Genomic DNA, 25993 nt, shown 5'->3' on the forward strand with positions numbered 1-25993 from the left:
GGGCATTACACTGGAGGCTCTTCCCACTCTTTGTTGTGTTTTCTTCTCACAGAGATATAAAACAAGCGCACCTTCTTACACACGTCACATACTGTCACGTCATACGTAACATACGTATACGCCCTTGCGGAGCAGAGAGGTAGCGACATGGGTAACGTTAGCGGTGTTACGAGTGGTAATACAAGAGAAAGAAGGTGCCAAGCTGGTAACAAATGAAGGAAGAATTAATTCCTAAGAAAATGGGTTGTACTTGTATAGCGCTTTTCTACCTTCAAGGTACTCAAAGCGCTTTGACACTACTTCCACATTTACCCATTCACACACATATTCACACATTGATGGAGGGAGCTGCCATGCAAAGCGCCAACCAGCACCCATCAGGAGCAAGGGTGAAGTGTCTTGCTCAGGACACAACGGACGTGACGAGGTTGGTACTAGGTGGGATTTGAACCAGGGACCCTCGGGTTGCGCACGGCCACTCTCCCCAATGCGCCACGCCGTCCCTCAGAAAAACAGCAGGGGGTCCATATTCTGGCGGTGGTTTGGCTTCAAGTGGAAATATGACGAACAGACAACCATAATTTGTCAAGTGTGGGACTAAACTGTTGCTACAAAAAGTAATGTTACTGCTAATGTGTAGCATCATTTCAAAAGTCACCTGCTAGCGAATGGAGAGGGCTTACTCTGAATGTCAACATCTCCATTCGGTGCCACACCAACAAAATGCCGAGGAACCCATTTCCACTTCAACACTATTAAAAAAATAATAAAAAGATAACGTCCGCAGTAACCCACCACATAGCGATTTGATTTCCTATTATGCAGTTCATTTTTATTTGACATTTATTGAAATATCTTGTGTGACATCATGCACAAAAGTGCACTTTATTTGTTTTAAACTATTGTAGTGGCGTTCTGTTCAAAAAGTGCACTTTAATTTAGTTTTGTTTTGATATGTCATTTTAGTGACATCATGCACAAAAGTGCACTAAGAGCTTGTTTTAAAATGTCTCTGACAATCTTGCACTTTCTATTTTGAAATTACATGACGGTTTGGGCCAGTGATTAATAACTCTTTAATAAATATAGTTTTGTTCAATTGACTTAGTTAAGATTTCTCTCTCTGCATGAAAGTTTAAAATGAGCATATACTAATGCAGTTTAAAGAAGAATGTTTTAATGTAGACATAGAATCATCATACTGCTGTGAATATATGCATTCTAGGCTAAGGCAAAATATTGAGATATATATCGGGTATTGTGATATGGTTAAAAAATATCAATGTATTAAAAAAAGGCCATATCGGCCAGCCCTACTTATAGTTGGTTTTAGTCTTTGTCTTCTGATAGTACCGACAATAACCATATGATTGCCATTTGTTGTGATAATTTACGCAGGCATGACATACTTATCCCTAAAAAGAGCCTAATTTCTGTTTAAAATGTGTTGGTTAGAGATTTGTTATTGACAAAACGCTTGTCTATTCAGCTATTATGGTACAAGCACCTTAACCCATAGTGAGAGGCAGTGGAAGTTTGACGTTCCTTGGACTAGCCCAGTCCAGGGTTTCCCACAGCGTTTTGTTGTTAAGGCGGCCGCCTAAACAACAAAGAGCCACCGCCTAAACTAATGTCTTAACAAGCTGTTACGCGTACTGCCACTGTCAGTCCGTCTCTGCAGCACCCGGCCATTGTTACACCCACAGGACCCTCTGATTGGTTACACGCAGAGAGGTAACAGCCAATCAGCAATGCTTATTCAGAGCGCATGTAACAGCCAATCAGCAGCGCGTATCCAGAGCGCATGGAGTCAGTGCTTCTGCGGTGTGGTGAGCAGAAAGGTGTTTAGCAAGCAAGCATAAGGCAGCGGACTCTCCCCAAATTATAATGAACACCTCCTAGTCAACTACTAGTAACATCACTACGAGTCCGTTGACGTTCTAGAAACATAAGCGGCAGCTCAGCTCGCTCGCAGTCCCATAAGGTGAAGGCTAATTAACTTTTAGCGTAACGTTAGCTCACTGTGCAGGTGTGTGTGCGTGCGTGCGTGTTACGGACAGCAAAGCCCTGTCTGAGAGAAAGACAAGCATTATTGACCTACAGTTTACAACTACCGTATTTTTCGGACTATAAGTCACAGTCTTCTCCATAGTCCAGCGGGGGGTGAGACCCGGCCAAACCAAAAAAAAAAAAACGTGACTTATAGTCCGAAAAATACGGTAAGTTATTTCACTTTACCTTTTTCTGTGTTGAGTGAGCTGTGTTGAAGATTCAAAAAATGACATTACGTTAAATGAAGAGTTTCCTGAAGCTGTCTCTGATAGTTCATATAATAATGTAACTGCATCAAAAGCCTATATGAACTCCATGGTGTTTAGGGATGAATAGTCTCTCCTATTACTATTGTACTATTTTTTTCAGCTATAGTTACATGAATCATTAGTAAGGTAGCAGCCTGGTTTTGAATTGCAGTGTTCCTGCTGTCAAATGTTGACAAAAATATAACATTTACATAATAAAATTCAACTACAGGCTTCCGAAATGCTGTAATAAATTAAGCATGATGACTTGAGTATATGTCAGAATGGGGCCCCACTTTTAATTCTTTTTTTCAAACGCTTATTGCAAACGCTTATTAATTGGACTTAGTAAGTCATTATTTTGTCATTATTTTGACTTAGTAAATTTGTAAGTCAAAATATTGACTTACTAAGTCATAATAATGACATAGTGGTTTGTGACTAGCAAAAGTAAATTAGTCATTGCGAGGAGAAAGTAGGGCTCTGTCTGACACGCTGGGTCCAAGGATGCAACATGAAGTAATTACTGCAGTTTTGAAGGTGATATATTGTAAATACATTACATCCAGATGAATTTGCAGGACTATATGGACCAGAATATGATGGAAAAAGATAGCCTGTTGCGGTCAACAGTAGTAACGGCACCCAACTCCTGTGGTTCTTAACCTTTTTTCAGTGATGTACCCCCATGAATTGATTTACGTAGACCCCAACTTAAACAAGTTGAAAAACGTATTCGGGTGTTACCATTTAATGGTCAATTGTACGGAATATGCACTGAACTGTGCAATCTACTAATGAAAGTTTCAATCAATCTGTGAACATTTTTTTTAATTCAAGTCCCCCGTAATCAGAGCAAAGCATTTTTGGTTGAAAAAAAGAGATAAAGAAGTAAAATACAGCACCATGTCATCAGTTTCTGATTTATTAAATTGTATAACAGTGCAAAATATTGCTCATTTGTAGTGGTCTTTCTTGAACTATTTGGAAAAAAAGATATAAAAATAACTAAAAACTTGTTGAAAAATAAACAAGTGATTCGATTATAAATAAAGATTTCTACACACAGAAGTAATCATCAACTTAAAGTGCCATCTTTGGGGATTGTAATAGAGATCCATCTGGATTCATGAACTTAATTCTTAACATTTCTTCACAAAAAAATACATTTTTAACATCAATATTTATGAAACATGTCCACAAAAAATATAGCTGGAAACACTGAATATTGCATTGTTTACACTTCTTTTCAAAGGTTTATGAACTTACAAACCCGTTTCCATATGAGTTGGGAAATTGTGGTAGATGTAAGTATAAACGGAATACAATGATTTGCAAATCATTTTCAACCCATATTCAATTAAATATGCTACAAAGACAACATATTTAATGTTCAAACTGATAAACATATATTTTTTGCAAATAATCATTATTAACTTTAGAATTTGATGCCAGCAACACGTGACAAAGAAGTTGGGAAAGGTGGCAATAAATACTGATAAAGTTGAAGAATGCTCATCAAACACTTCTTTGGAACATCCTACAGGTGTGCAGGCTAATTGGGAACAGGTGGGTGCCATTATTGGGTATAAAAGCAGCTTAGTACAAGGTATGGTGTTACCAGTTCATTCTGTACCCAAGGGTGATGTGGCCACTGAAGATGAGCGAAATCCCCTCCTCAGTGGTAAGTAAGCAAGATGGATGGACTGGCAAACTCGTTCATAAGAAAGTGGCTGGGACTACCAAGGTGCCTCTCAGACGTAGGCCTCTTTGGTAGGATCTCGCTTCAACTACCACTGCGATCCATCAGCCTGGGATACAAGCAAGAGAAGGCTCGGCTGGTGCTGGAGCTGAGGGAATCCACTGACCAGCTGGTGAGAGCAGCGGGCACCCTGATAAGAACAGGGAGAAAGTGAAAAGCCCAAGAAGAGGTCGACACGGCAATCTGCAGGCTGAAGCACCGTGAAGTGGTCGGCAGAGTTCAGGAAGGCAGAGCAGGCCTTGGTAGTGCAAGGCTCCCTTGTTCTGGTCAAAAGCTTCCAAAAAAGACCGGAGAGCCATGGTGGTGGCAGAAGCGGCAAGAACTGAGCAAGAACGCCTAAACATCAAAGCGGTGTCCCAGAGCCAGCAAGGTCACTGGACATCGTGGGAAGGTCTCACAGACAGGTCGATGTCCTGGTCTGACCTGTGGAAGATCCCCCAAGCTACGCTCAGCTTCCTGATCAGAGCAACATACGACACCTTGCCTTGTCCCCGAAACCTCCACCAATGGTTTGGTGCCGAGGAGACCTGTCCCCTCTGCAACACCATCAATGCAAACCTCCAACACATCCTGTCAGGCTGCATGCCAGCGTTATCGCAAGGCCGCTATAGATGGCGACACGACCAAGTCTTGAGGAGGCTGGCAGAGGCGTCAGAGACCTGCAGAAAGGAGGCGAATAGCAGACCTTCCGTTCCAGCTAAACATCGGATCCAGTTCGCAAGGGCTGGAGAGGGTGCCAAATCCCCCCACCAGAGATCTACAGCGAGACTTCTCTCACCAGGAAATGAGTGGAGCATGAGGGTTGACCTGGGGAAGCAGCTCCAGTTCCCCAGGGAGATCATCGAAACATCGCTACGGCCAGACCTGGTCTTCTGGTCAGAGGCTTGCAAGACGGTTCTTCTGGTCGAGCTCACTGTCCCATGGGAGGGAGGGTTGGAGGCTGCTTATGAGCGGAAGCGAGCCAAGTACTCTGACCTGGCAGCAGAGTGCAGGGAGGCTGGCTGGAAAGCCATCATCTGCCCTGTGGAAGTGGGGTGTAGGGGCTTCGTTGGTTCCTCAACTGCCCGCCTTCTCCGAGACATTGGATGCACAGGAGCGGGGCATCGGAAAGCCATGAAATTGCTGGCGGAGGAGGCGGACAAAGGCAGCTTCTGGCGGTGGCTAAGGAGGAACAATAAGAGTTGGGGTGCAAACACCTAGGGCATCAGCAGGGGGTGGCAGAGAGACATCCCTGCCATCGCTCCGCCACCATGAGACGTTCTGGGGTTAAAGGAGCGAAACGTTAATGAATGGTGGTCCCCAGCTGATGACCCATTTTTGCCCACAGAGGTGTTCAGTGGGGTGTCACAGCACACCTGTCAAAGGCACTGGAGGAGGTGCGTCAGGCAGCAATGCCCAGCAGGAATGCCATCACCTGTATCTTCATATTCCATGAAATGCTAAGTAATTCACAAACAAGGATGGGGCGAGGGTTACCACTTTGTAAGCAAATTGTCATACGGTTTTACATTCCTCAACGAGCTATTGCAAGAGATTTAGGGATTTTACCATCTACGGTCCGTAAAATCATCAAAAGGTTCAGAGAATCTGGAGAAATCACTGCACGTAAGCGATGATATTAAGGACTTTTGATCCCTCAGGCGGTACTGCATCAAAAACCAACCTCAGTGTGTAAAGGATTTTACCACATGGGCTCAGGAACACTTCAGAAAACCACTGTCAGTAACTACAGTTGGTCGCTACATCTGTAAGTGCAAGTTAAAACTCTACTATGCAAAGAAAAACCCATTTATCAACAACACCCAGAAACGCTGCTAGCTTTGCTGGGCCCGAGCTCATCTAAGATGGACTGATGCAAAGTGGAAAATTGTTCTGTAGTCTGACGAGTCCACTTTTCAAATTATTTTTGGAAACAGAGAACTTGGTGTCCTCCGGAACAGAGAGGAAAATAACCATCTGGATTGTTATAGGCGCAAAGTTCAAACGCCAGCATCTGTAATGGTATGGGGGTGTATTAGTGCCCAAGGCATGGGTAACTTACATATCTGTGAAGGCACCATTAATGCTGAATGGTCCATACAGGTTTTGGAGCAACATATGTTGTCATCCAAGCAACGTTATCATGGACGCCCCTGCTTATTTCAGCAAGACAATGCTAAGCCACGTGTTACAACAGCGTTGCTTCGTAGTAAAAGAGTGCGGGTACTTTCCTGGCCCGCCTGCAGTCCAGACCTGTCTCCCATCGAAAATGTGTGGTGCATTATGAAGCGGAAAATACAACAGCGGAGACCCCAGACTGTTGAACGACTGAAGCTCCACATAAAACAAGAATTGGAAAGAATTCCACTTTCAAAACTTCAACAATTAGTTTCCTCAGTTCCCAAACGTTTATTGAGTGTTGTTAAAAGAAAAATTGATGTACAGTAACACAGTGGTGAACATGCCCTTTCCCAACTACTTTGGCATGTTTTGCAGCCATGAAATTCTAAGTTAATTATTATTTGCAAAAAAAATAAATACAATTTATTAGTTTGAACATCAAATATGTTGTCTTTGTAGGGCATTCAATTGAATATGGGTTGAAAAGGATTTGCAAATCATTGTATCTGGGGATAGGTTGATTGGCAACACTAAATTGGCCCTAGTGTGTGAATGTGAGTGTGAATGTTGTCTGTCTATCTGTGTTGGCCCTGCGATGAGGTGGCGACTTGTCCAGGGTGTAACCTGCCTTCCGCCCGATTGTAGCTGAGATAGGCGCCAGTGTCCCCCGCGACCCCAAAAGGGAATAAGCGGTAGAAAATGGATGGATGGATGGATGTATTCAGTTTATATCTACATCTAACACAATTTCCCAACTCATATGGAAACAGGGTTTGTATGTCAATCAATGTAAACAGATGCCATGGGTGGATCTACACCTGACATCCACTGTAAAGATACCAAGTACAGGAGCATATCTAGTCAATACTACTATGACTATATCGATATTTCTTAGCATCACACAATCTTTTTTTGTTTTTCTTTTATTTATATTATGTTTATAAAGTCAGGAAATACGTCCCTCGACACGAGGACTTTCAATATGACCAATGTATGATCCTGTAACTATTTGGTCTTGGATCGATACCTAAATGTGTGGTATCATCCAAAACTAATGTAAAGTATCAAAGAAGAGAAGAATAAGTGATTATGTTAATATAATTATATAATAAGTTATCTGTGTTGGCCCTGCGATGAGGTGGCGACTTGTCCAGGGTGTACCCCGCCTTCCGCCCGATTGTAGCTGAGAAAGGCGCCAGCGCCCCTCGCGACCCCAAAAAGGGAATAAGCGGTAGAAAATGGATGGATGGAATAAGTTATCACACAACTCTTATGCTTAAAGGCTGTTGCTATAGTTATAATCTAATGTGCTCTTTTCTCCTTCGTGCAAGGGCACACAACTTGTTATCTTAAGGGCAGCCTTTACAGGCTGCCCTTGAGAGGCAGCCTCAGAGATGTAACTCGGTAAGTCCCAAACTGAATAAATAGAGGAGCTCGTGGGACTGTTCCTCATAGCATAGGGTGAGACTGTAACTGAGTGTGCAGCTCCGTGCGTTCTCCTTATGAGCTAAATTGAACTCTGTCTCTGCCTGATTCCTTGCTTCTTGTTGTGTTTAATAGTTCGGTGCTTAAACTTGACATATTACATTTTAACTTAAGTGTAGATAGAACATGTTGAAACAGAAAATAAGCAGATATTAACAGTAAATGAACAAGTAGAATAATAATCATATTTTACAGTTTGTCCCTCATAATGTTGCCAAAATAATATAATTATAAACGACACAAAATGTTACTGCAAACGTCAGCAGACTAATTAAGAGTCTTTATTTGTTTACTTACTACTAAAAGACAAGTTGTCTAGCATGTTCATTATTTTATTTAAGGACTAAATTACAATAATAAACATATGTTTCATGTACCCTAGGATTTTGTGTTACAATAAAGACAATAATGACATTTTATGTGGTCCCCTTTACTTAGAAAAGTATGGAAATACATTTTGGCCACGGGACCAAAATATTGGAATGGGGACAACCCTCGTGGGCGGAAACTGGAGTGTCCGGGGAAAACGCGACGACAAATGCTCACTCCACACACTTAAAGTCAAGTTAGACGTTATTGTCAGTAGTAATGTCAAAAGGTTTAGGATAGTTTACACTGGCTTGAACAAGAAATACATTCATTCTAATAATATAACTTTCCCTCCAACTTCCTCTCCTTACTTTTGCTGGGTGTCAACCGTTCAGGTGCGCAAACAGAATAGCTTCTGACAGGCAATTTAGATGCACGTTTTTTTTCTTCAAAGTAAAGCAATGAGGATTGTTTTTTATGATATTGGAGCTGTTTTTCAAACTTATTATAGCTACAAGTACATAAATAATAGACTGTATGCATTATATCCATTCATACAATAACCATTTTAATTTGTTTTCATGTTAAAAACAAAAAATAACTTGTCTTGAAGGTGTGGCAGCAATAATCTTCCACGGTTGGGGAAACCCTGTATTATATTTACTTTCAAAGCTTAAATCTCTAGATTGCAATTTTTTTTTTTTAAATGACAGTTTTAAAAGTCAAAACCTGCCAACAAGTCAGCTTTGTGTTATCAGTGTCAATGTTGCAACATTTTCACGTTAGATTACACCCGTTTGTCCTTAAAGGCCAACTGAAACCCACTACTACCGACCACGCAGTCTGATAGTTTATTATATCAATGATTAAATCTTAACATTGCAACACATGCCAATACGGCCGGATTAGTTTACTAAATCACAATTTAAAAAATTCCTGCGGAGTTTCTTGTTGAAAACGTCGCGGAATGATGACGCGTGTTTGTGACGTTATTGGTTGGAGGGGACATATTAGCGCAGCACCACACACGGCTAAAAGTCGTCTCTTTTCATCGCATAATTACACAGTATTTTGGACAACTGTGTTGCTGAATCTTTTGCAATTTGTTCAATTAATAATGGAGACTATAAAGAACAATGCTGTTGGTGGAAAGCGGTGTATTGCAGCTGTCTTTAGCACCGAGACACAGCCGGTGTTTCTTTGTTTGTTGTGAAGCTTTAACACAGAGCGGTCAAGCGAACATGTTTCTCTACGTCAACCAGCATGTTTTTGGATGGGAAAATTGTGATATTTAGTCAGCTCTTAACGGAGACTTGAGTGGATTATGCGACCTCCTCCTGTAGCTGTCAAAAAGGCAGCTGTGATCTTGGCTCCTGCATTGACTTCTCTGAGAGACACTGGCGTGTTCACCGCAACCATCCGACTTTGAGGTATGTCTTTGGAATCTCACTAAAACACTATTAAAACAATAAGCAGATAAGGGATCTTCCAGAACTATCCTAGTAAATGTGTCGAATTACATCTGAAACGCTCACACTGCCGCCGCCCAGAGCCGTCGCTTTTTATTTATTTTTTTATTTTTTATTTTTTTCTAGTCCTTCACTATCAATATCCTCATCCATGAATCTTTCATCCTTGCTCAAATGAATGGGGAAATTGTCGCTTTATCGGTCCGAATTGCTCTTACCGCTGGTGGCTCACATTATAAACAATGTAAGGATGTGAGGAGCCCTTACACCGGTGACGTCACTCGCACATACTTTCGGTAAAGGCAAAGCTTTTTTATTAGTGACCAAAAGTTACGAACTTTATCGTGGATGTTCTCTACTAAATCCTTTCAGCAAAAATATGGCAATATCACGAAATGATCAAGTATGACACATTGAATGGACCTGCTATCCCCGGTTAAATAGGAAAATCTCATTTCAGTAGGCCTTTAAGCTGTTAAAATTTTTTTGCTGTGTGCTGCTAATGGTCCTTCGGACACCCCTGAGCTAAGGTGTCTTAAGTTGCTTTATAGAATTTACAAATATAATGTACAGTATCTCATTAACGTGAGTGCACCCCTCACATTTGGCAATATGTTTTATTATACAGCTGCATGTACTGTACCCTCAATTTTAACAACATTCAACTTGGTGTATCTTGTGTCATTCATTTATTTGGTCATCACATAAAAGCAGTCACAAAGTATTGGCCTTGTGAATGAGAGCGGAGATCCGCCAACACAAGCCCAGGGAGTGTGTATTGCCGCAGCGTGCACAAAACCTCCTGAAGCGTGCAATCCAACCTTTAGCACTTCCATAAGTGCTAAAAGAAACAACTTAGAGACACTTTTCCCTCGCAATTACTTATTTCAACCAAGAAGGCAACTTTTTAATTTTTTATGGACCTGTGCAAATTAAATAAACAAGAAAAAAAATGGGAATATCGGCTGAACTGTTGACATATTGTAGATACCGCGGTATTGCGGTTTCAAATTCCTCACAATGATGCTGTGACCGGTGACGGTATCAAGCGGTAGTTTTTAATGGCGCTTTTGTTTTGGCCGGTCTGAAAATAAACTACATTTCCTGGCAATGTCGGGGTTTTGACCGCCGTAAAGGGAAATGAAGGGTCTTTGTAGTAGGGATGTCCCGATATTTTGGTACAGGTACCAAAAGGTTTTTCTATATTTTCCTAAATAAAGGGAACCACAAAAATTATTAATATTGTCTTTATTTGAACAAAATCCTGAGGGTATGTGAAACATATGTTTATTATTGTAATTTAGTCCTTAAATAAAATAGTAAACATACTAGACAACGTGTCTTTTAGTATTAAGTATACAAACTTTCGTCATTAGTTTGCTGACGTATGCAGTAACATATTGTGTCATTTATCTACCTATTATTTTGTCTACATTATGAGGGACAAACTGTAAAAATTGATTATTAATCTACTTGTTTATTTACTATTAATATCTGCTTATTTTCTGTTTTAACATCTTCTATCTACACTTCTGTTAAAATGTTATAATCACTTATTCTTCTCTACTTTGATCCATTAGTTTTGGATGATACCACACATCATACATTGGTCATATTCAAAGTCATCATGTGTCCAGGGACATATTTCCTGAGTTTATAAATGTAATATGAATTTAAAAAAAAGAAAAAACACAAAAGGGACAAGCGGTAGAAAATGGATGAATGGATGGAAAAAGACTTTGAGATGATAAAAAATGGTGATGTAATCATAGTAGTATCGACAAGATACGCTCTTGTACTTTACATTACAGTGCATGTCAAGTGTAGATCCACCCATGGCATTTGTTTACAATCAGGAACGCTAGCTGGCTGTTAGCAATTAGCTATTGTATCCTCCTACGGTGTGCAGTGAAGCATGTTTAGCTATCCCTCGTCCCCAAGTGATAATGATACTTGTAAGAAACTTTATTTGTTGCCAAGGAGGCCAGGATTAGTGATTTAGAAGTAGCTAAAACACTGTGGAAGGATGTTAGCTGGTAGCTAGCAAGTCATGTTTTAAAGCATTGATTGATTGATACTTTTATTAGTAGATTGCACAGTTCAGTACATATTCCGTACAATTGACCACTAAATGGTAACACCCGAATAAGTTTTTCAACTTGTTTAAGTCGGGGTCCACGTTAATCAATTCATGGTAAAGAATAAAAAGTAAAGCATCTCTTCCTGAGGGAGTTTCAGTGTTACAACTTCACCTTTATCTTTACTTTTTACACCAAAATACATCCATTCTCCCTTTTCTGTCTACACACTGTGTCTGCTTGTAAGTACTGTGTGTGTCTGCGCTGCCGAACATGCTCCTCTGCTCGTAAAACCAGCGATGTCACGACGTGACGACGCGCCGTCATGCCTGGGAACCGGTACATTTCAAACAGAGTATAGTACCGTTTTTGATTGATTGATTGATAAGTTTATTAACATCTTAAAGAATTGAATCCATGTAATGCTTTAAAAAGGAAAATGGATGGCACAACAAGCCAAAAGGCTTGTTTCCATTGTGTTCCATTAAATATTCATCGCATTTGATACATTCAATAATAAAAGATATATAACCTGCGCAAGCCACATTCTACTCTAGCGTTTCCAAGTCAAAACAGACTCTATTAAGTGGCTGGGTGCGTGGACACTGTACATTGAAGCTACTTGATATCACCGGGGAAAGTTATTTCAAGCCTGTGAGGTTAAACATTGAGTTATTTACATTATCACAAGTTAAATTGTCAGTTAACTTTTCTGAGAAACAGCATTTGCCAAACTGATATATAAAATGTCCACTGCAGAGGACACCATAGGCATCTTAAAGTAAAAGTTGGAAAGACATTAAAGTGAACTTTGTTTTACATTTGTACTCAATTGTAAGTTTTTGTATTTAATATTTGCTTGAAACGGTGGATGTTCTAGCACAATTATTTGCACTTAAAAAGATGTTTGGAGTAATAAATATGATTATGACATGTTTTTGTTCAACTAGAGTAAGTGTGTTAATTAAACATTCTTGCCACCTCATTTTACATACTGTGGCATTTTAAGGGTTTTTTTGGACATACACCGCAATAATATTGTAGTGAGGCCTTAAACTGTGACAATATCATATCGTGAGATTTTGATACTGTTACATTCCTACTAGGGTTTTACGGTATACCAGTACTAGTATAGCATCGTGGTACTAATGCATCAAAAACGGTACTATACTCGGTTTGAAAAGTACTGGTTCACTATATCTAGTTTTTAACGGACATGACGGCACGTTTTTGTCACGTTGTGACATTGCAGGTTTTACGAGTAGAGGAGCATGGTCGGCAGCGCACACACACAGAGTACTTAACAAGCAGACACAGCGTGTATATAGAAAAGGGAGAATGGACGCATTTTGGTGTAAAAAGTAAAGATAAAGGTGAAGTTATAACACTGAAACGCCCTCAGGAAGAGGTGCTTTAAGACATGGCTAGCGAGATAGCAGCTAACTTCCATCCACAGTCGGCAGTGTTTTAGCGACTTCTAAATCACTAGTCCTGGTCTCCATGATGACAAATAAAGCCAGTTACTTAAAAGTAACAGTATCACTGCAGGACGAAGAATAGGTAAACATTCTTCACTACATACCGTAGCTCACTGGCGTCACAATATAAACAAATGGTATGGGTGGGTCTACACCTGACATCCACTGTAATGATACCAAGTAGAAAAGAGTATTTTGTTGATACTACGATTACATCGATATTTTTTAAAACACGTTTCAATAAAGTAGCCAATTTAAAAGTACATGGGTTCAGTTTGTCTTTGTTTTAAGTATGGAGAATCGTGGCTACTCCGAGGTATCGGTGTGGAGCTGCAGGTTATTTGGGATTAAAAAATTAGTTCCAATGTGCTCTGACATTGTAAAGCGGCGCACAATCCCTCCATCTTTCTCTGTGAAAAAGTGGGCTCCACTTCGCAGTTTCACAAGTGCCTAACTGAAGAAGAGGAAGCGACAGGAAAAAAGTGTTTAACGTCCAGCTGGGATCATCACAGAGGAGTAAGATGATATCAGCAACAACCTGTGCAGCTCTGGTCAATTTGCCACCCTCGAGGAATAAAGCAGTGCTAAATAAAACATGCTGCAAATGTAAGAACAAATGCTCCAATCACACAAATAAATCACATTAATGCAAGACCAACAACAATGCAAGAGAGAAATGCTACAAATGGCCAAAACCAGGCCTGAGCGATAAAACGGCATCAATATAGACCGCCAAAGACACGTAATCGATATCAATAGAAAATGCGTTCAATAAAAGGTGCAGGTTGTCAAGGTTAGCGGTAGGGCTGAGCCGATATGGCAAAAATCCCAATATATGATTAATTGAAAATTCTACTTCAATTTTGATGAATGCATGATTATCACACTCTACTAATACTCTACTTTTACATCATTTTGTGTGCAAACTACAGCCTTGAGTTACACCTGCAGGCACATGTTGTTAGCTAACGATAGCCATTGGGCATGAGTGCAAATTGCTAGTGAACTCACGATTATGTCCAGTGCACAGGTGTCAAACTCAAGGCTCGGGGCCAGACCTGGCCCACTGCATCATTTTATATGGCCCACAAAGACCTGGAAATAATATGCCTCAATGAATAACTTGATCTTTTCTTACTAAATATATTCCTTCTTTCCATTTTTACAGAAAATAGAACATGTAATGCATGGAATTATAATTGTATCTTTAGTACTATATAATGTACAAATGTAAATAATTAAATGTGTATGAATTTAGATTGGAAAGGACTTATGCATGAATCTGTAATAATAATGTTAATAATGGAACATTAGTTACATTTGTGTGAATTTTGCTTACAAAGTACTTATAATCTAGAATAAAAATTAACTACTAATTTTGTGTTTCCGAATAATGCATCAATTATATTATTGATCAAAAAACATTTTACATAAATAAAAAATACATTTCTAAGTCAGTTATCCATGAAACTGTAGAGTGTAAAAATGTAAATAGATTCCACAGTAAAAAAAACAACAAAACAGTGTTACCGTTTTTCTATTTACATTAATACACCGTCAAAACAACAACCATAGATTTTGCAGTAAAAAACTGGCCACTCTGTTGTTGGAATTTTACTTTTTTTTCCATTTACAGTAATTAAACATAAAAACAACAACCATAGATTTTTGTGTAAAAACTGCTCAATCAACCATTTTACATTTTTAAGCAATATGCTTAATAATATATAATTATCAAATGCATATGTAATTGTGAGGTAAATCCTTAATATTTATTTATCACTCACTGTTAGAAGCGACCCTCAGTGAAAATGAGTTTGACACCCCTGATTTAGTGGGTACGGAAAGTATTCAGAACCCTTTTAAATGGTTCACTCTTTGTTTCATTGCAGCCATTTGCTAAAATCAAAAAAGTCCAATTTATGTTTCATTAATCTACACTCATCACCCCATTGTGACAGCAAAAAAACAGAAATGTAGAAGTTTTTGCAAATGTATTAAAAATTACATGTGCAAGGTTTGTAAGTTTTACAATATCACTTACTAAACCGTCCCATGTGTGATGTCTGTGGGAGTGTTTTCATGCATATTTGTACATGGTATCGTAATGTGCTAATAGTAATAATAATAATAACAATAATAATAATAATAATAATAGTAAAATGTATTTATATAGCTCTTTTTTATCAACTGGATAATCAATGAAGTGTTGTTAGCATTAGCTAATATGCTAACACGTTTACCAGTGTCTTTGTTAATACTAATAACTTACAATGGCATTCTTTTTGTATTGTTTCAGTTTCGTAAATTGACTAAAAATCACAGTGGCAATATTGAATCTGGTTAGCTCATTGGAGAGCTAGCTTCCACAGCTAGTGGGTGCATGACGATGACTTCTGTTTTGTTTGATCAGCCGTTTTACTTCTGTGTTACAGACAAAATTTGTAAACAATTAAGGTAAGTAAACAAAAAAAATTTGTGTAAATAATGGAAAAATATTTTTCTTTTCTGAAATTTAGAGGGTATGGCTTATATACTGCTACACTCTATAGTCCAGAAAATACGGTATTTCATTCACAAAAGTACATAATAAAAGCACGTAACAGGGAAGTACACCTAAAACTCAAGGAGGCTAAACACTGAAAGCTCCGTAGCGAAGCATAAACATCGGTCGCAAAACAATGATCTCATGCAGACACCGACCAAACAGAAAATGGTGCAAAAATAAAAGCGCCTAACAGGAAAACACCCCAACACAGGAAACATACCACAAAACCAAAAGCAAGGCATGACAATGTAAGAGGCAGCAGCTCACCCATTCTCATACTTAACATCAAGATAGAAATGTCAGCCGGCTTGAAAAATGTCTCACCTTTCAGCGACTTGAAGGAGCCCAGAATTGATTTATTTAAATGTTGGCAATATTTCAGGGCTCCGCACATTATTAAATTGTATAAGATTGAGTAGATGGTGAGTTACTGTGATGTAGAGAAATCCCATATTTTTACCAATTTTCCAAATTGTCCCATATTTTGGCATGCAAATGTTGATGCTCCTCTTAGACACACGTAATAAAGATCTTTGTGAAATCTCCTGATGTTTGGTGCTAAATTAACCACAACATGAGTGCCAAAAAACATTATTATTATTATCATTATAGTATTATTATTATTATTTCTACAAAAAAATCAACCATCTATCATGTTTAAATAACTTTTAGGGATAATGAATATCAGCTCCAGATATCGATTTTTGGCCTCCTTTAATGATAATAATTGGTATCAGCCTTTGAAGACATACAGTAAAAAAGGGATTCATATGGCCCCATTCATTGTTGGTTACCTGACACGACACGTGACAAACTGGTGGGGGTGCGCAATCCAGAGTGTATAGTGTTGACTATCTTGACATGTGTTTTGTGGCAATTCCAACTTTGACCACAGCGTCAATTGCTTTGTAGAATGGCACTTTCCGTCATTTTCAGCAGACAGCATTGCAAAATGATTAACCCCCGTCTTCCTCCACCCAGTAATCAAGCCATATAATTCCTTTCCCTACTTTATTGGTCAAAGATTAAATTCTTTATTGACGACGCTTTCTTTCCAGACTTTTGTGGGCCAGTTTAAATGAGGTGGCGGGCATGATGTGACCCCCGTGCCTTGAGTTTATAGTATAGTTTACAGCAGTGATTATCAAACTGTGGTATATATACAACTACCATCGAGTGGTTAGACAAAGAATCACTTGTTTTATTTTCCTGTATTCAAACACAGTGTTACCGTTCAAACTGTGTGTAATATTACAGTGGCAAACAATATTACCATACCATACCAACTTAAAAATATTAAATATAATTGTTAAAAAAAAAAAAACTGCCTTGTTTTTAATGACTACTTAAGCCTACAACGCTACTGTAGTTATTGTTGATCATTACGGTGGTACTTGGAGAGATAAGTGTTTTGTAAGGTGCTATTTGGTGTCAAAGGTTTGAGAAGCTCTGGTTTGGATAATTACAGAGCAAGCGATTATTTTGGCATTATATTGAACAAAGGCTTAAATAAAAGTGTTTTCATTCCACCCTTCAACTTTCCTATTGGCATTTTCCTTACATACTAAAATTGTATATTTTTATATCGTATAAAATGCAGCATTTAAAAACTAAATGTAATGCTGTACTAGGATTGTACGGTACACCGGTAATAGTATTGTACTACGATACTAATTAATCATTTCAGGTACTATACCGCCTCTGTAACTATACCGCGTCGTCGTCAAATCGAATCATTGCTGGTTTCACGAGCAGAGGAGCATGTTCGGCAGCGGCATGCACACAGAGCACTTACAAGCAGACACAGTGTGTAGACAGAAAAGGGGGAATGGACGTATTTTGGTGTAAAAAGTAAAAATAAAGGTGAAGTTATAACACGTAAACACCCTCAGGAAGAGGTGCTTTAAGACATAGCCAGCTAGCTGGCGGCTAACATCCATCTGCAGTAGGCAGTGTTTTAGCTACTTCTAAATCACTAATCCTCGCCTCCATGGCGACAAAAAAGGCAACTTTCTTACAAGTATCATTATCACTGGAGGACGAGGAATAGCTAAACATGCTTCATTCCACACCGTATCTCAGCATCATCAAAATGTACACAAACAATTGGTGATAGCAAGTACAAGAGTGTATCTAATCGATACTACTTTGTTTACGTCAATATTTTTAGGCATCACAACATCAACTTACGTTATTTTAAAATTCATATTATGTTTTTAAAGTCAGGAAATACCTCCCTGGACACATGAGTACTTTGAATATGACCAATGTATGATCCTGTAACTACTTTGTATCGGATCAATACCTAAATGTGTGGTATCATTTAAGGCTGGGCGATATTATCGATACATATGATATATTGCAGGTTTGTCTCTGTGCGGTATAGAAAATGATTATATCGTAATATTCGATTATATCACCTTTGCTTTAAGCTGCGTGCATTACATTACTGGCGTGTCTCACTCCTTCTCGTCTGTCCTTCTCACAGAGACATAAAATCAGCCCGCTTTCTTACATACGCCACATACTGTTGCGCATGTAGCGTCACACACTCTCGCTGAGAGCTAACGTTAGCATGGCTAATGTTAGCTGAGGCAGGTCGAGTTGCTTTTAGCTGCGTGCATCAGACAACAGGCGTTTTTCACTCCTCCTCGTCTCTCATTCTGACAGATACGGAAAACAAGCCCGCCTTCTTACATATGTCACATACTCTCGCGAGTCTAGCGTCATAGCTCTCGCCGATCAGAGAGAGACAGATAATGCGAAACATATCACAAATGGAGGAAGAACAATAAATGCCCAACATAAAGAGCAGGGGATCCATCATCTGGCGGTGTTTTGGCTTCACGTGGGAAGATATTCAGCAGACAACAGCAATAAGCTGTTCAATGTATATACTATGATGATTAACCTGTGTGATGACTGTATTATGCTGATAGTATATATTTGTACCATGAATTGATTAACGTGGACCCTGACTTAAACAAGTTGAAAAACTTATTTGAGTGTTACCATTTAGTGGTCAATTGTACGGAATATGTACTGTACTGTGCAGTCTACTAATAAAAGTATCAATCAATCAATGCAAAGTATGCAGCAGAAGTGTTACTACAAAAAGGTAGCAACACTATTAATGTGTTCTTTCATTTAGAAAGTCACCCGTGAGAGAATGAAGAGTATTTAATGAATACAGTTTTGGTTATTTGACTTAGTTGTGATTTCCCTCTCTGCATGAAAGTTTAAAAGTAGCATATATTAATGCAGTATGAAGAAGAAAGTTTTAATGTGGACACATAGAATCATCATACTGCTGATTATATGCATGAAGTGTTCATTCAAGGCCAAGGCAAAATTCCGTAATATATATCGTATATCGCAATATGGCATAAAAATATCGCGATATTAATAAAAAACCAATATCGCCCAGCCTTAGTATCATCCAAAACTAATGTCAAGTATCAAAGAAGAGTGATTATTACATTTTAACAGAAGTGTAGATAGAACATGTTAAGAGAAAACAAGCAGATATTAACAGTAAATTAACAAGTATTAACAATCCATTTTTACAATTTGTCCCTCATAATGTAGACAAAATAATAGGTAGATAAATGACACAATATGTTACTGCATACGTCAGCAGACTAATTAGGAGTCTTTGTTTGTTTACTTACTAAAAGACAAGTTGTCTAGTATGTTCACTATTTTATTTAAGGACTAAAGTACAATAATAAACATATGTTTCATGTAACCAAAAATTATTTTCAAATAAAGACAATATTTACATTTTTTTGTGGTCTCCTTTAATTAGAAAAGTATCAAAATAATTTTGGTATAGGTGCCAGTACCAAAATATTGGTATCGGGACATCACGAAGCTGTACACTGACTACTTTAAAATATATTATTTGTGGCTTATAAAACTATCCGATACTTGCAAAGCCAGTCTTTTACAGAAGAACACACATTATATGGTATATTAGCACAACAACATTAGCCGACAATGCTAACTAGTTACCTGCCTGCGCTCCCGTCCCAAAGCGCGGTCCCATCCGCCTGATAAACTTGCTCTCCGGCGTCCGTTGCGTAACAGCCGGTCTGCCCCACCGCAGTGTCCGAGACACATCCGTGTCACGTCCATAAACGCAGCCTCTCCAAACAAACAAAAGACGACATCGGCGTGACTTGGTGCGACGTGGACGTTAAGCTAGCTTGCGAGGTGGAGGTTCAGCCCCAAATAAAAAATAAAAAAATAGTCCCAGCTTCACCAGCTTCTGATTGGCTGACGCGCCATTACCAAAAAACTATTTACGGTACACCTGACAGCTCATTTACATATCAATCCGCCAGCCCGTCAACCTGGCAGCGACGCGGAGTGACACACGCGTACCTTAGCAACAACTTTTGTTAGCGAGTTGACGGACTACTTTGGCCAACCTCGGTTCTCTTATTATAAATCATTAAAGGCCTACTGAAATGAGATTTTCTTATTCAAACGGGGATAGCAGGTCCATTCTATGTGTCATACTTGATCATTTCGCGATATTGCCATATTTTTGCTGAAAGGATTTAGTAGAGAACATCTACAATAAAGTTCACAACTTTCGGTGTTAAGAGAAAAGCACTGCCTCTACCGGAAGTCGCAGACGATGACGTCGCAAAGTAGGGCTCCTCACATTTTCCCATTGTTTTTAATGGGAGCCTCCAACAAAAAGTGCTATTCGGACCGAGAAAACGACAATTTCCCCATTAATTTGAGCGAGGATGAAAGATTTGTGTTTGAGGATATTGATAGCGATGGACTAGAAAAAAAACAATAATAATAAATAAAAAACAAGTTAAAAAAAACGTGATTGGATTGGGACGGATTCCGATGTTTTTAAACACATTTACTAGGATAATTCTGGGAATTCCCTTATCTTTCTATTGTGTTGCTAGTGTTTTAGTGAGTTAAATAGTGCCTGATAGTCGGAAGGGTGTCTTGACGCGCAGTGTCTCGGGGAGTCGACGGCAGCTATAGACGGCACAAGCTCAGCTTTTCTCCGGTAAGAACTGACTTTTTAACCACAATTTTCTCACCGAAACCTGCTGGGTAACATTCGGTTGGGATCCATGTCTGCTTGACCGCGTTCTGATCCATATTAAAGTTTCAGCTCCGGGCTAAAGCTTCCCAACTCCATCTTTCTACTTTGACTTCTCCAATATTTATTGAACAAATTGCAAAAGATTCAGCAACACAGATGTCCAAAATACTGTGTAATTATGCCGTTAAAGCAGACGACTTTTAGCTGTGTGTGTGCTTAGCGCTCATACTTCCTAAAAACGCGTGACGTCTTGGGTACATGTCCTCATTATGTGACATTTTCAAGTCGAAACTCCCGGGAAATTTAAAATTGTAATTTAGTAAACTAAAAAAGCTGTATTGGCATGTGTTGCAATGTTAATATTTCATCATTGATATACAAACTATCAGACTGTGTGGTGGTTAGTAGTGGGTTTCAGTAGGCCTTTAAAGGAATTATTATTTTCCACTTTACATATTTTTTTGTTGTGGCTTAAACAAGCTCTCACTGTTACGACTGTTTCTCGTCGCCAGCCTGGAGAGTATGTGCTGCGGTCAGCATCTTATCGGCGGAGGAGGCGAGAGGCGCTCATTCTTCAACCTGGAAGCACCTATCCCAGGCCTGGGCAATTATTTTGACTCGAGGGGCCAAATTTAGAGAAAAAATGTGTCTTATCCTAGGCCTGGGCAACTGGTTGGACTCGAGGGGCCAAATTTAGAGAAAAAAATGTGTGTGGGGGCCAGTACATCTGAATTTTAGGAATACTAATACAAAACTTCACAATAGCTGAGAAAGGCTCCAGCACCCCCTGCAACCCTGAAGGGGACAAGCGGTAGAAAATGGATGGCTGGATAAATGCTGAAAACATCATGACCAGGGGTCTCAGACACGCGCCCCGCGGGCCACTTCCGGCCCGCGAGACGTTATTTTGCGGCCCCCACCTTAATATGAAGGTTTAATGTTAGTGCGGCCCGCAAGTTTTATATGAATGGTGCTTGACAGCGTTGCGTTATTTGGGTCCAAAATGGCTCTTTCAACGTTCTGGGTTGCCTACCCCTGCGTTAGTGGAAAAGCGGCAAGTGAGCGAAAGCGACAGAGACATTGCCATGGAGACGAGGGTTTTCTTACGTGCCAGGCTGCAGTATCACAGCGACACATGTCTGTCAGTAATAACAGTTCCCGATAACCTTGACCAATTCAAATTATTATTTGTTTTTTTTTATTGTTTAATTTGCATTTCCTCGCACGATGAACACTACATATATTCCCGTATGACGCCGGATAACACTTTTTTGCACTCACTATCCCGCCGACCGCCGTGTTGCTGTAGGGAGGAAAAGCGGAACGACACACATTGCGGAAATAAAATTATTCTCCGTGTGTCGGCTAAATACAAATATATTCCACAACCCCAAACATATATTTTTCAAAGCCTGCAGTGAAGAGAAGGAGCAGTGATAAGCAAAGACAATTCTAGAAAAAGTGAGAGATGCAATATTTCTTTGTTGAGCACAGGGCCACCCCGACGTGTCTTATTTGCACAGAGAAAAATGCGGTGCATAAGGGATACCATTTGAAACGTCATTATACAACTAGACTTGCTGAGGAGCATGAACATTTTTTTTTAGAAAATGTTTTCTTGCGGCCCAGCCTCACCCAGAGTCTGCATCTCGTGGCCACCAGATAAAGTGAGTTTGAGACCTCTGATCATGACAGACCGCCTTAAAAAAACGGAATGGAAATTGACTTCTTTTTTTTTTTACCGACTGAGACACTCAGAATGTACATCAAAATAAAGAATGTGAGATTTACAAAATTAACTATGAAGGATAAAACACTGAATATTGACAACATATGAATGTCACACCCCCTCTCCAACCACATATTTTAGCAATCAAGCGAAACCCAACAGAAATGCATCAGACACAGCAAAATATAAACGTGAAGGGTAACAAAAAAAAATCATCTGATACATCTGATATATTACTAAGCTTTGGAACTTTGTTGTAAAAATTTCCTTCCACGTTTGTCCCTGTCTCCCGTATTTCAGGCTGGCCGCGCTGCGAACACTCTGTGGGAATACTCCCCACCCACACTGCTTGGTGCCTCGTCTCAGCTGCTGTGATTTAGATCAGTGGTTCTCAACCTTTTTTCAGTTATGTACCCCCTCTGAACATTTTTTTAATTCAAGTACCCCCCTAATCAGAGAAAAGTATTTTTGGTTGGAAAAAAGAGATAAAGAAGTAAAATACAGCACTATGTCATCAGTTTCTGATGTATTACGTTGTATATCAGTGCAAAATATTGCTCATTTGTAGTGGTCTTTCTTGAACTATTTGGAAAAAAAGATATAAAAATAACTTAAAACTTGTTGAAAAATAAACAAGTGCTTCAATTATTAAAAAAAAGGTTTCTACACATAGAAGTAATCATCAACTTAAAGTGCCCTCTTTGGGGATTGTAATAGAGATCCATCTGGATTCATCAACTTAATTCTAAACATTTATTCACAAAAAAGAAATCTTTAACATCAATATTTATGAAACATGTCCACTAAAAATCAAGCTGTCAACACTGAATATTGCATTGTTGCATTTCTTTTCACGGTTTAAGAATTGACCTTTATATTTTGTTGAAGTATTATTCAATAAATATATTTACAAAGGATTTTTGAATAGTTGCTATTTTTAGAATATTTAAAAAAAAATCTCACGTACCCCTTGGCATACCTTCAAGTACCCCCAGGGATACGCGTACCCCCATTTGAGAACCACTGATTTAGATGACCATAGCAACTAGTCCATCATGCAAAAGCGCAGATTCCAACCATTGGAATACTCTGTATAGTTCAAGACTTACGGTCATTAGAAAACATGACTGCACATCATAATGGCAGCTACACTTCCCAACTTAAAGATCTAAGAAAATTATTTGGAATCGTCCGGCGGGCCAGACTGAAAATCTCAACGGCCCACGTATGGCCCCCGGGCCTTAATTTGCCCAGATCTGATCTATCCTATCCTTGACGCCATCTACCGGCTGACCATGCAATGTGGCCGGAAAGTTGTCACTAGAAGACCATTTAGGTAAGTCAACACTTACTGTGTGCAACAGATGAGAGAGAGAAGAAAAAAATACATGCATTTATAATAACAGCACTTGCACGGACTATATTTCCATGTGACTCCATACCTGCAGCAGGTCTGTCCTCCACCATCTGTCTCACAATGGACCCCCTCAAGTTGAAGAAAACGTTCATTGTGCACACACGCGGGGATGGGTGGGGATGGCCAGCGTGCGGCTCCGGAAAAGCTGCTTGCGGCTCGACGTGCTCGATTCCTTGTGCTGGTGCAGCCAGCCCTCACCGCATTTCAGCCCATTATCCTCCGGGGGGGAAAAGAGCTCGGAGCGTCATCATTTTAAAGCCCACACAGCCACTTATGCTCGCTCACTCTCGCCGTCTCGCTACGCACCTTCAGGTTTGCACAAAAACTTCATCGCAATATTTACGCGGGGACGATTACAAAAAGAATGGTGTATTTACAGTACTTTTACGGCATTCTGCAGTCTCTCTTTACTTACTTTTAGGGCTGTCTTGATCTGGTATGATAAAGAGAATCTGCACAATTTCAGCACAAATTGCGGGTGAATGCTGCGTGTGTAAACCCCGTAAACGCGCCAGTCAAATTTAAATGTTTTCGTTAGTATGTACCAGGTTGTATGACCCTGAGATGGATGGCTGTAAAATTTGAAAAAAGTTAGCTGGCATGCTAGAATGCTAACATTAGCATGCTAACAGTGAGCATGTGTAAAGTACCAAGTTGTATGACTCTGAGATGTACGGCGGTAAAATTAGGAAAAAAGTTAGCTGGCATGCTAAAATGCTAATGTCAAGATGCTAACAGTTTGCATTTGTCAAGTACCAAGTTGTATGACCCTGAGATGGATGGCTGTAAAATTTGAAAAAAGTTAGCTGGCATGCTAGAATGCTAACATTAGCATGCTAATAGTGAGCATGTGTAAAGTACGAAGTTGTATGACTCTCAGATGTACGGCTGTATAATTAGGAGAAAAGTTAGCTAGCATGCTAGAATGCTAGTGTCAAGATGCTAACAGTTAGCATGTGTCAAGTACCAAGTTGTATGACTCTAAGATGTATGGCTGTAAATTTAAAAAAAGTTAGCTGGCATGCTAGAATGCTAATATTAGCATTTTAACAATTAGCATGTGTCAAGTACCGAATTGTATGACTTTGAGATGTACGGCTGCAAGATTAAAAAATAGTTAGCCAGCATGCTAAAATGCTATCATTGGCATACTAACAGTTAGCATGTGTTAAGTACCAAGTTGTATGACTCTGAGATGTACGGCTGTAAAATTAGGGAAAAAAATAGCTGGCATGCTAGAATGTTAACTGATAGCTTGTGTCAAGTTCCGAGTTGTATGACTCTAAAATATACGACTGTAAAATTAGGAAAAAGGTTAGCTAGCATGCTAGAATACTAATGTCAAGATGCAAACAGTTAGCATATGGCATGCAACAAGTTGTACGACTCTGAAATGTACAGCTGTAAAATTGACAAAAAGTTAGCCTTCATAATAAAATGCTAACATTAGCATGCTAACAGTAAGCATGTGTCACGTACCAAGTTGTTTGACTCTGAGTTGTACGGCTGTAAAATTAGAAAAAAGGTAGCCAGCATGCTAGAATGCTAACATTGGCATGCTAACAGTTAGCATGTGCCAAGTACCAAGTTGGATGACTCTGAGATGTACGGCTGTAAAATTAGAAAAAAAAAGTTAGCTGGTATGCTAGAATGCCAATGTTGGCAAGCTAAATGTTAGCATGTGTCAGGTACCAAGTTGTATGACTCTGAAATGTACGGCTGTAAAATTAGAAAAGAGCTAGTCAGCATGCTAGAATGCTAACATTGGCATGCTAACAGTTAGCATGTGTCAAGTACCAAGTTGTATGACTCTGAGATGTACGGCTGTAAGATTAAAAAAAAGTTAGCCAGCATGCTAGAATGCTATCATTGGCATACTAACAGTTAGCATGTGTTAAGTACCAAGTTGTATGACTCTGAGATGTACGGCTCAAAAGTTCGGGAAAAAAATAGCTGGCATGCTTGAATGTTAACTGCTAGCCTGGGTCAAGTTCCGAGTTGTATGACTCTAAAATGTACGGCTGTAAAATTAGGAAAAAAATTAGCTAGCATGCTAGAATGCTAATGTCAAGATGCAGTTAGCATATGGCACGTAACAAGTTGTACGACTCTGAAATGTACAGCTGTAAAATTGGAAAAAAGTTAGCCTGCATAATAAAATGCTAACATTAGCATGCTAACAGTAAGCATGTGTCACGTACCAAGTTGTTTCACTCTTAGTTGTACGGCTGTAAAATT

At 39.3% G+C, this 25993-nt stretch overlaps 1 protein-coding gene across 12 annotated transcripts in view; it reads right to left on the reverse strand.

Moving 5' to 3' along the window:
• The window catches only part of LOC133556297 (potassium channel subfamily T member 1-like), a 320711-nt gene extending 296810 nt beyond the window's left edge, over positions 1–23901 (reverse strand). For 3 of the 12 annotated variants that reach the window (XM_061906090.1, XM_061906096.1, XM_061906089.1), the window contains exon 1: positions 23781–23899. In XM_061906090.1, the coding sequence (XP_061762074.1) occupies positions 23781–23847 (67 nt within the window). In that variant the 5' untranslated portion in view covers positions 23848–23899. Of the gene's footprint in view, positions 1–19543; positions 19799–23780 lie in introns of those variants that run through there. The other 9 variants (XM_061906101.1, XM_061906095.1, XM_061906098.1 and 6 more) reach the window with 6 other exon arrangements.
• Positions 23902–25993: the final 2092 nt, after the last annotated feature.

This window comes from Nerophis ophidion, linkage group LG07 (assembly GCF_033978795.1).
Source record: "Nerophis ophidion isolate RoL-2023_Sa linkage group LG07, RoL_Noph_v1.0, whole genome shotgun sequence".
In the NCBI taxonomy this organism is placed as follows: domain Eukaryota; kingdom Metazoa; phylum Chordata; class Actinopteri; order Syngnathiformes; family Syngnathidae; genus Nerophis; species Nerophis ophidion.